The following is a 17374-nucleotide window of genomic DNA, read 5'->3' as shown; positions in this document are numbered from 1 at the left end:
CTCATATTAATCTCCATCTTCTCCAATTTAACTAATAATTTCCCATGTGAAACTGTATCAAATGCCTTACTGAAATCCAGGTAGATTAGATATGCTGCATTTCCTTTGTCTAAAAAATCAGTTATTTTCTTAAAGAAGGGGATTCAGGTTGGTCTGGCATAATCTAACTGTTGTAAAACTATGCTATATTTTATCCCAATTACTGCTTACCTCTATGGCCTTAACTACTTTCTCTTTCAAAATTTGTTCCAAGACCTTGCATACAATTGAGGTCAAACTAACAGGACTGTAGTTTCCTGGATCACTTTTGTTGTTGTCACTATCTTAAAAATAGGAACTACATTAGTGATTCTCCAGTCGACCTCTGAGTTTACAGATTCATTAAAAATCCTTATTATTGGGATTGCAATTTCATGTGCTAGTTCCTTTAATATTCTTAGATGGAGATTATCTGGGCCCCCTCATTTAGTCCCATTAAGCTGCTAAATTTGACTTCCACCTCTGATGTGGTAATTTCTACTTCCATATCCTCATTCCCATTAGCCACCCTGCCACTACCTAAACTCTTCATTACCCTTATTAAAAACGAAGGCAAGGTATTTGTTTAGGTGTTGGACCATACCTTGATTATTAATCTTTAATCTCCACCCCATCCCAAGAGTTTAAATTGGCCTAGTATGGTGAAAACTGAAGTTGTTTACATTTTTCAATACTAACCGTTATCTTTTTCTTGTTTTCTGTAATCCACAACACGTAACTTCCATATAGTAGACACATCCCTTTTGGAGCAACCATGTTCCTCCCGTTCAGCAGACTCTATAGCCTTCTTGAATTCTGCTTCTATCTGAGCTTGCTTCTTATCATTCAACATCTGTCTGTGAGTATTCAAGGCTTTTAATTGCTCCCCACTAAGATAGCCCTGTAACCACAAAGGGCAAATTCACTCAGCTTCATGTGTCTATCAGTCAAAAAGTCTGTCATAGATTTTGAGAAAGTCTTCTCTAAATATACAAGCTTAATTTTCATTTCATTAATATAACAACAGGATTTCAGAAGTATTATTATATATTATAACACAAAGGGGCCCCAATCTTGGTTAGGCCCTCTAGGCATTACTGGAATGCAAATAATAAGCATTGTACAGCACCATAAATACACACATTTTACAAAGTCAAAGTCACAAAGTCAAAGTCTCAGACGGCATTAACTTATTACAGTCAAAAGCCCTGATCCTGCACATGCTTAGGCATGTGCTCAGCTTTATAATAGACACAATGGGACTACTCACTGCTTAGCTTGTCGCTAAGTGTCTGTGCTTGAATTAAGATTGGGAGATATGGCAAACACAGGCTGGAGCTGGAAAAGCAGGAAGATTGGGGGCAAAGACAGCAATCACTTAGGTGAAAAGTACATAAATTTTGAGGGTCACATCATGGTGTGGTTTTTTTTTTTGTATTTTGTTTGTTTGTTTTTTTTAACTTTAGTAGAAAGCAAACCTGGATCAATTTCTTTTGCAAAAACATAAAATAGGACAAGGACATAAAACTATAAACATTAACTTTAATTACACTGTTTGCTAAGTTGGTGGAACTGAAAGTATAGATTTGTTTGTTGAATCTCTCTCAAACTGCTGCTCAGTTACTTCAGTGATTTTTGTATGTACCAAGTTCTTATAGAGGTCTTGTTATAATTACATTGGGGAGGGAAACACAAGCATGGCAAGAAGCACCGATTGTCACTGCACCACAAATATTTGGTAAATATTTACTCAAGTAGAAAATTTATTTAAATACTAATAATAATTAGGGCAGTCAAGCAGTTAAAAAAAATCAATTGTGATTAATCGCACCATTAAAAAAATTAATCACAATTAATCACGCTGTTAATAATAGAATACTATTTATTTAAATATTTTGGATGCTTTCTACATTTTCAAATATATCTATTTCAATTATAACACAGAATACAAAGTGTACAGTGCTCACTTTATATTTATTTTTTATTACAAGTATTTGCACTGTAAAAAAACAAAAGAAACAGTATTTTTCAATTCACTTAATACAAGTACTGCAGTGCAATCTCTTTATCATGAAAGTTGAACTTACAAAAGAAGAATTAGGTACAAAAAAACCTGCATTCAAAAATAAAACAATGGAAAACTTTAGACCCTACAAATCCAATCAGTCCTACTTCTGGTTCAGCCAATCGCTCAAACAAATTTGTTTACATTTTGCAGAAGATAATGTTGCCTGCTTCTTGTTTACAATGTCACCTGACAGTGAGAACAGGCATTTGCATGGCACTGTTGTAGCCGGCGTTGCAAGATATTTACATGCCAGATGCACTAAAGATTCATATGTCCCGTGATGCTTCAACCACCATTACAGAGGACATGCGTCCACGCTGATGATGGGTTCTGCTGGATAATGATCCAAAGCAGTGCGGACCGACGCATGTTCATTTTCATCGTCTGAGTCAGATGCTACCAGCAGAAGGTTGATTTTCTTTTTTGGTGGTTTGGGTTCTGTAGTTTCTGCATCGGAGTGTTGCTCTTTTAAAACTTCTGAAAGCATGCCCCACACCTCATCCCTCTCAGATTTTGGAAGGCACATCAGATTCTTAAATCTTGGGTCGAGTGCTGTAGCTATCTTTAGAAATTTCACATTGGTATCTTCTTTGCATTTTGTCATATTTGCAGTGAAAGTGTTTGTAAAACAAACAGTATGTGCTGGGTCATCATCAGAGACTGGTATAACATGAAATATATGGCAGAATGAGGATAAAACAGAAAAGGAGACATAATTCTCCCCCAAGGAGTTCAGTCACAAATTTAATTAACATGTTATTTTTTTAAAGAGCGTCATCAGCATGGAAGCATGTCCTCTGGAATGATGGCTGAAGCATGAAGAGGCATATGAATCTTTAGCGCATCTGGCACGTAAATATCTTGCGACGCCAGCTACAACAGTGCCATGCGAACGCCTGTTCTCTCTTTCAGGTGACATTGCAATTAAGAAGTGGGCAGCATTATCTCCCATAAACATAAACAAACTTGTTTCTCTTAACGGTTGGCTGAACAAGAAGTAGGACTGATTGGACTTGTAGGCTCTAAAGTTTTACATTGTTTTGTTTTTGAGTGCAGTTATGTAACATAAAATCCCCTACATTTGTAAGCTGCACTTTCATGATAAAGATACTTGTATGAGGTAAACTGAAAAATACTATTTCTTTTGTTTATCATTTTTACAGTGCAAATATTTGTAATAAAAAATAATAAAGTGAGCACTGTACACTTTGTATTCTGTGTTGTAATTAAATCGATATATTTGAAAATGTAGAAAAACATCCAAAAATATTCAATAAATGTCAATTGGTATTCTATAGTTTAACAGTGCAATAAATTGTGATTATTTTTTTGAGTTAATCATGTGAGTTAACTGCAGTTAATAGACCGCCCTAATAAATAATAACAATTAAAAAATTATCAATGAAAATAATTTTGTAGAGTCATATTTACAGATTTGTAAAATTTCACAGTTCACAGTTGGAGCTTAACTCCAGAGAAGAGCTGCCCAAAATTTGGAATTTTCTGTTCATAGGGAATTTCAGTATTTTGAAATTTGGTTTCAGATTCATTCAAACTGAAACCAAATATTACAAATTTTCTCATGAAAACGGCGGGTTCAAAAAAATTCTGTTTGGGAAACACTGAAACACAGTGTTTTTGAAATAAAATGTTTTTGAAACAAAACATGCTCCCCAATCCCCAGCAGCTGCCAGTGAACTTGACATAATTCACGTCAGTTTCACTGATTCCCACCACTAAATAGTAAGGCCAAAATATGAACAGACTGCAGAGCTGAGAGCCTGAGCTGAGAGCCACAGCTTGAGCCAGGGCTCCCAGGACCTCCAAGGCTCCCAGGCTCCTAGATCTGAAGCAGAAATGTTGGAAGCCAAGGACCCTAAAAACCTGGCCTGGAAGCAGACTGCATGGTAGACCTAGTTGGGTTTCTTCAGAACCCTAGCAGCCAGGGTACCTCTGGAAACGTGCCTGTGACTGAGTGAAAGTTAGCTGAACCAGACTCATTTTCACAAGAAATTTTGAGTTTGACAAACTGGCAATTTCTGATGAAACTTAGTCAAAACATTTCTGTTCAGCTCTACTCTAGAGTACATCTTTTCACACCTTATAAATCCACTAGTAAAATGTTTATTAAATTCAATAAACATCTTTTATATTTATTTTTATTAATATGTTTGTTTTTGTGGAGAACTGGGAAACTTCTGATTTATTTTTTATGAAAGAATGCCTGACTGAGTTCCTCCACCCCCTCTCATATTGTTACTCATCTCTTTAAATGAGATGTGACAGATGTGAGACCTTGGAAACATGGAAAACTTCAAAGACTATTATATTGAGATATACCAAATGCTATGGGTACATAATATTCATAGACCTTTGTATTAATAAGTTTTGTGTGTGTATCTTTATGTTCCTGGTTCCCCGCATGTGTTTCCTATGGAATATGGAATCACAGGGATAGGGGTTGATTAATGCAGAGTCCCAGTGCCAAAATAGGTAGATACCCAATCTTTAAAGCTTTTCCCCCTTGGGAAAAGTTATACTAGTTATAACTGTTTCATGAGCCCTCAGGAACAAGCCCTCAAATTATAATACAGTGACAGCCTGAATTGACTCAGAGATCCCTCACTTAATCCACAACCTTACATGAGACTGTAACCAAGGGCAAAACCCTGCTTGAAGGGTTTGAAGGACTCTGAAGACACCCTGGATTCACCAGATGGAAGATGGTTGACATCTGGTAAACTTAGCATGTATGTAGACTATTTATTGTTAGCATGTACGTAGACTATTTATTGTTTTATTACATGTTCCCTCTATAATGCTTTTGTCCAAAATAAATATACTGGGCTTTGTAAAAGTTGGCTGGTCACTGGTAAATGCTGTCACAGCTCCTGGTAGAGAGCAGAACTGCAGGTGTTGGACTAAAAGTCAGACCTGCTGGGATAAGCACAGTGAACTGCCAGGGGGCTGCAACCCTAATCCTCTGGTCTGGAAGGAAAAGGAATATTGGTTCCTGTCCTTAGGCCACTAGTCATCACCTTTCTAAGACCTAAAGAGATGCCCTTGAAGAGACCACATTTCTGGAGTTACCTACAAATCTGTAGGTAACTCTAGAAATGTGACAGTTCTAACAGACCAATACTAGTAAGTGAAAAAATGCAACAAAATTTGAATCCTGCATGCCATCTTTTTAAATTATTTTAATCTGAATTCTTATTTAATGATCAGCACATTGCAGAACATCTCACAAGAAGGCAAGAGGCAATACTAATTTAAGGTCATATGTCCTTGAATCCAGCAGAAACTACTATTGAATAAAAACAATGGACATTCCACATGTATTTGAGGGTAGTATTCACAATTAATAATTACCTCCATACAACCAGGATCAGATACATTCTGAAGTGCTTCGTAAAGCTCTGCACCATCTTGCAAAGTATGAATCTGCTGTCTGGTGAGTGCACGCGATCTCAGTGCTCTTCTTTGAGGTTTGTCTGTTTAAAAAAATGTTTGATACAATCTAATAAACAACAACAACAACAACTAAAAATGTGATGTAGAAAGCTCATTTGAGTGGCCAAAGTGTCTCTGAATCTCCATACAAGAATTCACTTTTTTTAGTAATACAAGTGGCAGAAAGTCTACTATTCACTTGGATTTCAAATAGTAGAATGTGGTATAAGCTCACTGGTATAAACTCACTATAGAATCACTGGAGACAAAAATAGAAAATATCTATTAAAAAAGAAAGTCATCTCTGTCATATAAGAGGGATAAAATATTATTTGCAATTAGGTGGCTGAACTACTTTACTTTTATATTTTAATGGCTTGTGAATCTATGTCAGTGTGTTGATTCAAGACAAGTCAGGACCTCTTTGTGCAGGGTAACGAGTGTGAGGGAAAAGGAGCTGATATGTAATAATGTTATGATTACTACAGGAGCTGCTAAGCGATATTCTAAGAATAATGAGATGTAACAATTTTATAGATCCTTTATGGGACCTGGTCAGTGAAGGGAAGTTGTTGTATATTGGGTTATAAGACCTTCCTGTACAAATGTATTGCTGTAGTGTAAGAAGGGACCGCAGGAAGAACAAACAGAAAGGCAACATGTCTCCCTAGATAAGCAAACTCTTGCAAAAAAGACTTGGGGTGGCAATTGAGTAGGCCTGACTACTATAAAAAGCCAGTTAGCTGCGAACCAGCTGAGTGGCGAATAGCGGAGAGGCTAACAGAGGGAGTTTGTCTGGGAGTTCACCTGGGGAGAGCCCACTGAGGCTTTCATTGTGCAGGCTTCTCTCTGAGTAGTTACTACAACACCTGAGGAAGCTCTTAGAAGGAAGGTAGTATGGATGGTGAGCGTTCAGCTGTTGTTACCTGCACAGGATGTGACATGTTTGCCTTTCTTCCACAGGACAGAAGTGACTGTCTGTACAAAGTGCAAGCTGGTCTCCATACTGGAAAAGAAGGTTCAAGGTCTGGAGAAACAAGTGTCGACCCTGCATTGCATAAGAGAAACTGAAGATTTCCTGGACAGAAGTCAGGATATGCTTCTACGGACACAACATTCTGTTCCTGCTGCACAGCCTGCTCTGAATCGTCAGAAGGACAGTGAAGAAATCTGGCAGCATGTGACCTCCAGAAGAAGAAAGGGGAGCGTCCATGTACCAGCAATACAGATACAGGTAAGCAACCGTTTTGATGTTCTCTCTACGGGTACTAATGCGGAGAGTGGACTATCAGACTATACATCTGAGAGAAGGGAGCAGAAGGAGACTTCGACGATTGGAAGACATGAGATGCACTGTCCAAAGAATGGGGGTTCCACAACCACCGCTCCCAAGAGAGGGAGGCGGGTGGTGGTGGTTGGGGACTCCCTCCTCAGAGGGACTGAGTCATCTATCTGCCGCCCCGACTGGGAAAACCGAGAAGTCTGCTGCTTGCCAGGAGCTAGGATTCACGATGTGACGGAGACCCTGCTGAGACTCATCAAGCCCTCGGATTGCTACCCCTTCCTGCTTCTCCACGTGGGCACCAATGATACTGCCAAGAATGACCTTGAGCGGATCACTGCAGACTACGTGGCTCTGGGAAGAAGGATAAAGGAATTTGAGGCCCAAATGGTGTGCTCGTCCATCCTCCCTGTGGAAGAAAAAGGCCCGGGTAGAGACCGTCGAATCATGGAAGTCAACGAATGGCTATACAGGTGGTGTCAGAGAGAAGGCTTTGGATTCTTTGACCATGGGATGGTGTTCCAAGAAGGAGGAGTGCTAGGCAGAGATGGGCTCCACCTAATGAAGAGAGGGAGCAAGCAGGCTGGCTAACCTAGTGAGGAGGGCTTTAAACTAGGTTCACCAGGGGAAGGAGATCAAAGCCCTGAGGTGGGGAAGTGGGATACCGGGAGGAAGTACGAGCAGGAAAACGCAACAGGGGAGGGCTCCTGCCTCATAGTGAGAAAGCAGGACGATCAGCAAGTGCCTATACACAAATGCAAGAAGCCTGGGAAACAAGGAGGGAGAACTGGAGGACCTGGCACAATCAAGGAATTATGATGTGACTGGAATAACAGAGACTTGGTGGGATAACTCGCATGACTGGAGTACTGTCATGAATGGATATAAACTGTTCAGGAAGGACAGGCAGGGCAGAAAAGGTGGGGGAGTTGCATTGTATGTAAGAGAACAGTTTGACTGCTCAGAGCTCTGGTATGAAACTGCAGAAAAACCTGAGTGTCTCTGGATTAAGTTTAGAAGTGTGAGCAACAAGGGTGATGTCGTGGTGGGAGTCTGCTATAGACCACCAGACCAGAGGGATGAGGTGGACGAGGCTTTCTTCCGGCAACTAATGGAAGTTACTAGATTGCAGGCCCTGGTTCTCATGGGAGACTTCAATCACACTGATATCTGCCGGGAGAGCAATACAGCAGTGCACAGAAATCCAAGAAGTTTTTGGAAAGTGTAAGGGACAATTTCCTGGTGCAAGTGCTGGAGGAACCAATTGGGGCAGAGCTCTTCTTGAGCTGCTGCTCACAAACCGGGAAGAATTAGTAGGGGAAGCAAAAGTGGATGGGAACCTGGGAGGCAGTGACCATGAGATGGTCGAGTTCAGGATCCTGACACAAGGAAGAAAAGAGAGCAGCAGAATACGGACCCTGGACTTCAAAAAAGCAGACTTTGACTCCCTCGGGGAACTGATGGGCAGGATGCCCTGGGAGAACAACATGAGGGGGAAAGGAGTCCAGGAGAGCTGGCTGTATTTTAAAGAATCCTTATTGAGGTTACAGGAACAAACCATCCCGATGTGTAGAAAGAATAGTAAATATGGCAGGCGACCAGCTTGGCTTAACAATGTAATCCTTGCTGATCTTAAACACAAAAAAGAAGCTGACAAGAAGTGGAAGATTGGACAAATGACCAGGGAGGAGTATAAAAATATTGCTCGGGCACGCAGGAGTGAAATCAGGAAGGCAAAATCACACCTGGAGTTGCCGCTAGCGAGAGATGTTAAGAGTAACAAGAAGGGTTTCTTCAGGTATGTTAGCAACAAGAAGAAAGTCAAGGAAAGTGTGGGCCCCTTACTGAATGAGGGAGGTAACCTAGTGACAGAGGATGTGGAAAAAGCTAATGTACTCAATGCTTTTTTTGCCTCGGTCTTCACGAACAAGGTCAGCTCCCAGACTATTGCACTGGGCAGCACAGCATGGGGAGGAGGTGACTAGTCCTCTGTGGAGAAAGAAGTGGTTCGGGACTATTTAGAAAAGCTGGACAAGCACAAGTCCATGGGGCCGGATGTGCTGCATCCGAGAGTGCAGAAGGAGTTGGCGGATGTGATTGCAGAGCCATTGGCTATTATCTTTGAAAACTCATGGCGATCGGGGGAGGTCCCGGACGACTGGAAAAAGGCTAATGTAGTGCCCATCTTTAAAAAAGGGAAGGAGGAGGATCCAGGGAACTACAGGCCAGACAGCCTCACCTCAGTCCCTGGAAAAATCATGGAGCAGGTCCTCAAGGAATCAATTCTGAAGCACTTAGAGGAGAGGAAAGTGATCAGGAACAGTCAGCACGGATTCACCAAGGGCAAGTCATGCCTGACTAATCTAATTGCCTTCTATGATGAGATAACTGGCTCTGTGGATGAGGGGAAAGCAGTGGACATGTTATTCCTTGACTTTAGCAAAGCTTTTCACACGGTCTCACACAGTATTCTTGCCAGCAAGTTAAAGAAGTATGGGCTGGATGAATGGACCATAAGGTGGATAGAAAGCTGACTAGATCGTCGGGCTCAACGGGTAGTGATCAATGGCTCCATATCTAGTTGGCAGCCGGTATCAAGTGGAGTGCCCCAAGGGTCTGTCATGGGGCCGGTTTTGTTCAATATCTTCATTAATGATCTGGAGTATGGTGTGGACTGCACCCTCAGCAAGTTTGCAGATGACACTCAACTAGGAGGACTGGTGGATACGCTGGAGGGTAGGGATAGCATACAGAGGGACCTAGACAAATTAGAGGAATGGTCCAAAAGAAATCTGATGAGGTTCAACAAGGACAAGTGCAGAGCCCTGCACTTAGGATGGAAGAATCCCATGCACCGCTACAGACTAAGGACCGAATGGCTAGGCAGCAGTTCTGCAGAAAACGACCTAGGGGTTACAGTGGACGAGAAACTGGATATGAGTCAACAGCGTGCCCTTGTTGCCAAGAAGGCAAACGGCATTTTGGGATGTATAAGTAGGGGCATTGCCAGCAGGTCCAGGGACATGATCGTTCCCCTCTATTTGACATTGGTGAGGCCTCATCTGGAGTACTGTGTCCAGTTTTGGGTCCCACACTACAAGAAGGATGTGGAAAAATTGGAAAGAGTCCAGCGGAGGGCAACAAAAATGATTAGGGGACTGGAACACATGACTTATGAGGAGAGGCTGAGGAAACTGGGATTGTTTAGTCTGCAGAAGAGAGAACAAGGGGGGATTTGATAGCTGCTTTCAACTAAATGAAAGGGGGTTCCAAAGAGGATAGATCTAGACTGTTCTCAGTGGTAGCAGATGACAGAACAAGGAGTAATCGTCTCAAGTTGCAGTGGGGGAGGTTTAGGTTGGATATTAGGAAAAACCTGTTCACTAGGAGGGTGGGGAAACACTGGAATGCGTTACCTAGGGAGGTGGTGGAATTTCCTTCCTTCGAGGTTTTTAAGGTCAGGCTTGACAAAGCCCTGGCTGGGATGATTTAGTTGGGGGGTTGGTCCTACTTTGAGCAGGGGGTTAGACTAGATGACCTCCTGAGGTTCCTTCCAACCCTGGTATTCTATGATAAGACAATGGCATACTTCCAGGCTCCAGGCCAAAGTGACACAGGTGTTTTGCCAGGCCAGAAACTAGAGATGAAAAGGACAAACAATTAAAAAGCGGTTCTCAGAAGTAGAAGAGGGAATCAATTGTCAGTGAGCTCTGAAAGGAAGACATGCTGTCAGGCTTGATGGAGGAGTCTGAAGGAGCTGGACCTTCCCAGACTCAGGTAATGGTAAATTTTAGGGAAAAGCAGGCATTCACAAAGGCTAGTTTATTATTTTTAAAGTATATTTTTCTTAAAGGCTTTTATTCTAATAAATAATATTTTGCTTAAAGGAGGATGATTGGTCTCTCATTTCCACTGTCATTGCTCCCAAAGGGCAGAGTGTCTGAGCTTAAACCAGATTTGCTGAGGCAATCATGGGTAGTTAGCAGGGGATTATTCCCCAGGGCCTGGTAGGAGAGTGGAAGAATCACTTGATTCTACCCCATGTCTTGTACTCATAAATATATATAACAAATGGAAGAAAGGGCAAGTTGAGAGTAATGCATATAAATCAGAAATTATGAATTGTAGAAAACTGATAAAGGACTCAAAAGGACACATGGAGAACTCTATGGCCAACAGAGTTAAAGACAATGAAGGAGGAGTTTTAAGTACATTAGGAACAGAAAAAACCTTAATGGAATTGGTGCTTTACTAGATAAAAATGGTAGAATTGTCAATATTAATGCAGAAAAGAGAAAAAATTTATTTTCTCTACATAGGAAAATCAGATTATATAAGTAATATCATGTGATGAAACATGTTTCATTCCAATAGTAACTTAAGAGAATGTTAAATAGGAGTTACTGCAGTTAGGAATTTTTAAATCAGCAGGTCCACATAACTTGCCTGCAAGAGTTTTAAAAGAGCTGGCCGAGGAGCTCACTGGACCATTAATGTTGCTTTTCAATAAAGCTTGGAACTTTGGAGACATTCCAGAGGACAGGGAGAAAGCTAATGTTGTGTGTTAATATTTAAAATGGATTAACAGGACATCCTCTGTAATTATAGGCCTGTCAACCTCACACCGATCCTTGGCAAATAATACAGCACATGATACAGGACTCAAATAATGAACTGTTTTGTCCTCCTTTAATTTTTTATGGTAATCAACATGGTTTATGGGAAAAAACAGACCCTGTAAAACTAAGGTTTTGTTTTTTTACGAGATTACAAGTTTTGCTGAAGGTAATAGTGTGGATGTAATATACTTAGACTTCTGTAAGGCACAGGACTTGGTACCGTACGATTATTAAAAAAAACAGAATGACATAAAATGAACATGGCACACATTAACTGGATTCGCAAAAAGAAAAGGAGTACTTGTGGCACCTTAGAGACTAACCAATTTATTTGAGCATGAGCTTTCGTGAGCTACAGCTCACTTCATCGGATGCATACCGTGGAAACTGCAGCAGACTTTATATACACACAGAGATCATAAAACAATACCTCCTCCCACCCCACTGTCCTGCTGGTAATAGCTTATCTAAAGTGATCATCAAGTTGGGCCATTTCCAGCACAAATCCAGGTTTTCTCACCCTCCACCCCCCCACACACAAACTCACTCTCCTGCTGGTAATAGCCCATCCAAAGTGACAACTCTCTACACAATGTGCATGATAATCAAGATGGGCCATTTCCTGCACAAATCCAGGTTCTCTCACCCCCTCACCCCCCTCCAAAAAACACACACACAAACTCACTCTCCTGCTGGTAATAGCTCATCCAAAGTGACCACTCTCCCTACAATGTGCATGGTAATCAAGGTGGGCCATGTCCAGCACAAATCCAGGCTTTTTTTTTTTCCCCCGGGGACACACACACACACACAAACTCACTCTCCTGCTGGCAATAGCTCATCCAAACTGACCACTCTCCAAGTTTAAATCCAAGTTTAACCAGAACGTCTGGGGGGGGGGGGTAGGAAAAAACAAGGGGAAATAGGCTACCTTGCATAATGACTTAGCCACTCCCAGTCTCTATTTAAGCCTAAATTAATAGTATCCAATTTGCAAATGAATTCCAATTCAGCAGTTTCTCGCTGGAGTCTGGATTTGAAGTTTTTTTGTTTTAAGATAGCGACCTTCATGTCTGTGATTGCGTGACCAGAAAGATTGAAGTGTTCTCCGACTGGTTTATGAATGTTATAATTCTTGACATCTGATTTGTGTCCATTTATTCTTTTACATAGAGATTGTCCAGTTTGACCAATGTAAATGGCAGAGGGGCATTGCTGGCACATGATGGCATATATCACATTGGTGGATGTGCAGGTGAACGAGCCTCTGATAGTGTGGCTGATGTTATTAGGCCCTGTGATGGTGTCCCCTGAATAGATATGTGGGCACAATTGGCAACGGGCTTTGTTGCAAGGATAAGTTCCTGGGTTAGTGGTTCTGTTGTGTGGTATGTGGTTGTTGGTGAGTATTTGCTTCAGGTTGCGGGGCTGTCTGTAGGCAAGGACTGGCCTGTCTCCCAAGATTTGTGAGAGTGTTGGGTCATCCTTTAGGATAGGTTGTAGATCCTTAATAATGCGTTGGAAGGGTTTTAGTTGGGGGCTGAAGGTGACGGCTAGTGGCGTTCTGTTATTTTCTTTGTTAGGCCTGTCCTGTAGTAGGTAACTTCTGGGAACTCTTCTGGCTCTATCAATTTGTTTCTTCACTTCCGCAGGTGGGTATTGTAGTTGTAAGAAAGCTTGACAGAGATCTTGTAGGTGTTTGTCTCTGTCTGAGGAGTTGGAGCAAATGCGGTTATATCGCAGAGCTTGGCTATAGACGATGGATCGTGTGGTGTGGTCAGGGTGAAAGCTGGAGGCATGTAGGTAGGAATAGCAGTCAGTAGGTTTCCGGTATAGGGTTGTGTTTATGTGACCATTGTTTATTAGCACTGTAGTCTCCAGGAAGTGGATCTCTTGTGTGGACTGGACCAGGCTGAGGTTGATGGTGGGATGGAAGTTGTTGAAATCATGGTGGAATTCCTCAAGGGCTTCTTTTCCATGGGTCCAGATGATGAAGATGTCATCAATATAGCGCAAGTAGAGTAGGGGCTTTAGGGGACGAGAGCTGAGGAAGCGTTGTTCTAAGTCAGCCATAAAAATGTTGGCATACTGTGGGGCCATGCGGGTACCCATAGCAGTGCCGCTGATCTGAAGGTATACATTGTCCCCAAATGTAAAATAGTTATGGGTAAGGACAAAGTCACAAAGTTCAGCCACCAGGTTAGCCGTGACATTATCGGGGATAGTGTTCTTGACAGCTTGTAGTCCATCTTTGTGTGGAATGTTGGTGTAGAGGGCTTCTACATCCATAGTGGCCAGGATGGTGTTTTCAGGAAGATCACCGATGGATTGAAGTTTCCTCAGGAAGTCAGTGGTGTCTCGAAGGTAGCTGGGAGTGCTGGTAGCGTAGGGCCTGAGGAGGGAGTCTCAGCCATGCGGAACGCAATGCCATCCACAGCCTCAGAAACAACTCTGACATCATAATCAAAAAGGCTGAGAAAGGAGGTGCTGTTGTCATCATGAATAGGTCGGAATATGAACAAGAGGCTCCTCGGCAGCTCTCCAACACAAGTTTCTACAAGCCATTACCCTATGATCCCACTGAGAGTTACCAAAAGCAACTACAGCATTTGCTCAAGAAACTTCCAGAAAAAGCACAAGATCAAATCCGCACAGACACACCCCTGGAACCCCGACCTGGGATATTCTATCTACTACCCAAGATCCATAAACCTGGAAATCCTGGGCGCCCCATCATCTCAGGCATTCGCACCCTGACAGCAGGATTGTCTGGCTATGTAGACTCCCTCCTCAGGCCCTACGCTACCAGCACTCCCAGCTACCTTCGAGACACCACTGACTTCCTGAGGAAACTTCAATCCATCGGTGATCTTCCTGAAAACACCATCCTGGCCACTATGGATGTAGAAGCCCTCTACACCAACATTCCACACAAAAATGGACTACAGGAGAGTGAGTTTGTGTGTGTGTTTTTTGGAGGGGGGTGAGGGGGTGAGAGAACCTGGATTTGTGCAGGAAATGGCCCACCTTGATTATCATGCACATTGTGTAGAGAGTTGTCACTTTGGATGGGCTATTACCAGCAGGAGAGTGAGTGTGTGTGTGGGGGGTGGAGGGTGAGAAAACCTGGATTTGTGCTGGAAATGGCCCAACTTGATGATCACTTTAGATAAGCTATTACCAGCAGGACAGTGGGGTGGGAGGAGGTATTGTTTCATGGTCTCTGTGTGTATATAATGTCTTCTGCAGTTTCCACGGTATGCATCCGATGAAGTGAGCTGTAGCTCACGAAAGCTCATGCTCAAATAAATTGGTTAGTCTCTAAGGTGCCACAAGTACTCCTTTTCTTTTTGCGAATACAGACTAACACAGCTGTTACTCTGAAACCTGTCATTAACTGGATTAAAAACTAGTTAATGGACAGGTCTCAAAATGCAATGTAAACCGGGAATCATCAAATGAATGTGTTTCTAGCGGGGTCCCACAGGGATCAGTTCTTGACCCTATGCTATTTTACATTTTTATCAGTGATGTGGAAGAAAACATAAAATCATCACCAACAAAATTTGCAGATGACACAAAGACTGGGGAGTGGTATGTGACACTGGCAGGCCAGGTACCAAGGCTGCAGGCATTAGTTAAGAAATGACAAACTCATAGCTGGAGACCAGAGCAGTTCACTTATGTGTTAGTTTTGCTCAAAACAGGTATTAGTCTTATAAGAATGTGTTTAGACTCTATAGAATACTGGTAAGTTGCCGTATGCATTAATCTTATTTTGTAATGTCTGTATTCCATGCTATAAGGAAATATGTAAGTTTTGCTTTATAACTGAAAATAATTTGCTCTAAACTTATGAACTCAGATGGGAAGAGTTTCCTGCCACCATCCAGAAGAACAATCAAAATCAGATGGGAACATCGCAATACAAAGGATTGATTAATGGCCCTATCGCATCTTAGAAACACCACATGCAAGGAAGCTGGTCTATGGACTTGGAGGCTGAATGACGGAAACGAAACAAAGACACAGGAAGATGTTACAGCTCTGTTGTTTGAACTCTGACAGGGCCAGAGGCTCTAAACTGAGAGGCAGAGACCCCCAGGGTCCGCCCTGAAATCCATCTTGAATTGACAGAGATGTAGTATCTTTAAAAATCATAGATGATAACTTATTTGTGTTTATGTTTGCTTGCTTTAGCCTGGAAATAATTCTCTTATTTCTAGTTAATAAACCTTTAAGTTAGTTTATTACAGGATTGGCTACAGGCGTTGTCTTTGGTGTGAGATAGAAGATACAAATTGATCTGGGGTAAGTAACTGGTCTCTTGGGACTGGATGCAACCTGAATATTATGTGATTTTTGGTATAAGTAACCATTTATCACTAAATCCAGTCTGCCTGGGTGGCAAGATACACTGCCTTAGACTCTACAGTGTTTCTCAAATGCAGCCACCAGGGGCTTTTCTTGCAGACACAGCCTCCTAGGCAGTGATGGGGGGAGTGGGGGGAAGCAGTGGTCCCTCCCAAAGTTAAAGGGAGGAGCAGGCAGCTAGTGAGTTCCCCACCTTCCTGGGGATGTAGGTTCAGGCTCCAGCCCTGGAGTGGCAGGCAGTAGGCTCTGGTCACAGGGCTCCAACCCCAACTGCAGGGCTCACCCCCCATCGCCCCTGACCCCCGCCAGCCTGTCATGCATTCCCCTCTGTCCCTCACATCCCCCCTACCAACCTCCCTATCCAAGGCTTAATTTGTCCCCGGGCTTGCCAGGACTGAGTAAGTCTGCTGCTGCGGAAAATGATATTTGTATATTTGTTAATATCGCTTTTGACAGCAGCAGACTTACTAGCTAGCAAGTCTTTTAACAAAAGCAACCAAAAAAGGCAAAAAAACAACAACAAAAAAGATAAGAACCAGCAGAGCACCTTATTTGTGTTTCTATTCTGTTAAGATCCTGTAAAGAAGAGAAGCAACTGTACATTATTTTTATTATTGAGTCTGCAAAAAATATTCAATAAATTATAATGATTTGGACATGTGTATGTGCATATATATTTGTTTTTCCTAAAGTTAATTAAGTATTTTAGGAAAAATTGTCAGCACAGCCACCAGCAAGAGTTGGCGGCTGCACTTTGAGGCCACCAAAAAATTTGTTGTGAGAACCCCTGGTCTAGATAATACTTAGTCCTTCCATGAGTGCAGGGGACTGGACTAGATGACCTCTCGAGGTCCCTTCCAGTCCTATGAATCTATGATTTAACTTAATAAGGTATAAGTTAAGGGGTGAGCTCCTGGAGTTTATCACTATGCGGCACGCTTTAATTATTCTCGTGGCTCTTTTCTGAATCCTTTCCAGTTTTTCAACATTTTTCTTGAATTATGGACACCAGAACTGGACACAGTAGTCAAGCAGCAGTTGCACCAGTGCCAAATAGAGAAGTATACAAACTCTGCACTCCTACTTGAGGAGTTCTTGATGATGCAAAGAAGGACCTAATTAGCCCCACTGGCCTCAGTGTCCCACTGGGAGCTCATGTTCAGCTGATTACCACCTTGACCCTGAAGTCTTTTTCAGAGTTAACTGCTTCCCAGGATAGAATCCCTCATCCTGTAAATAGGGCGTATGTTCTTAGATCTATAACTTCATTTGGCCATATTAAAACACACATTTTTTGTTTGTGCCCAGTTTACCAAGCAATCCAGGTTGTTCTGTATCAATGATCTGTCCTCTTCACTATTTATCATGTCATGCTGTCAGGAGGGGCTCACGACCCTGAGTGGCTACCTCAGGGCAGACTATCCAAAACAGGGCGGTATGTTCTATAATTAGATTTCACCAAGCAAGTAACAAATATGAACCCCTTGATTACTGTAGCAGTCTCACCGTGGAGTCACAGACGGTCCCCTAGATGATCACAGTGGTCTCTTCTGGCCTTAG

At 42.2% G+C, this 17374-nt stretch overlaps 1 protein-coding gene and 1 long non-coding RNA gene across 2 annotated transcripts in view; one reads left to right on the top strand and one right to left on the bottom strand.

The window, feature by feature from the left end:
• The window catches only part of BRCA2 (BRCA2 DNA repair associated), a 97033-nt gene that overhangs the window by 16125 nt on the left and 63534 nt on the right, over positions 1–17374 (bottom strand). The window contains exons 21-22 of the mRNA XM_084617686.1: positions 5459–5580; positions 718–919 (exon numbers count right to left, since the gene is read on the bottom strand). Coding sequence (XP_084473812.1) covers positions 718–919; positions 5459–5580 — 324 coding nt within the window. The remainder of the gene's footprint in view (positions 1–717; positions 920–5458; positions 5581–17374) is intronic.
• On the top strand, positions 5443–16382 carry LOC311514949. The gene is made up of 3 exons (XR_014709993.1): positions 5443–5540; positions 6503–6773; positions 15306–16382. It is a non-coding gene; the product is annotated as an uncharacterized lncRNA (long non-coding RNA).

Source organism: Lepidochelys olivacea (assembly GCF_965140295.1).
Source record: "Lepidochelys olivacea isolate rLepOli2 genome assembly, chromosome: 1".
Lineage (NCBI taxonomy): Eukaryota > Metazoa > Chordata > Testudines > Cheloniidae > Lepidochelys > Lepidochelys olivacea.
Note: the sequence above shows the minus strand (reverse complement) of the source record. Positions and strands in the feature narration are given on the sequence as shown.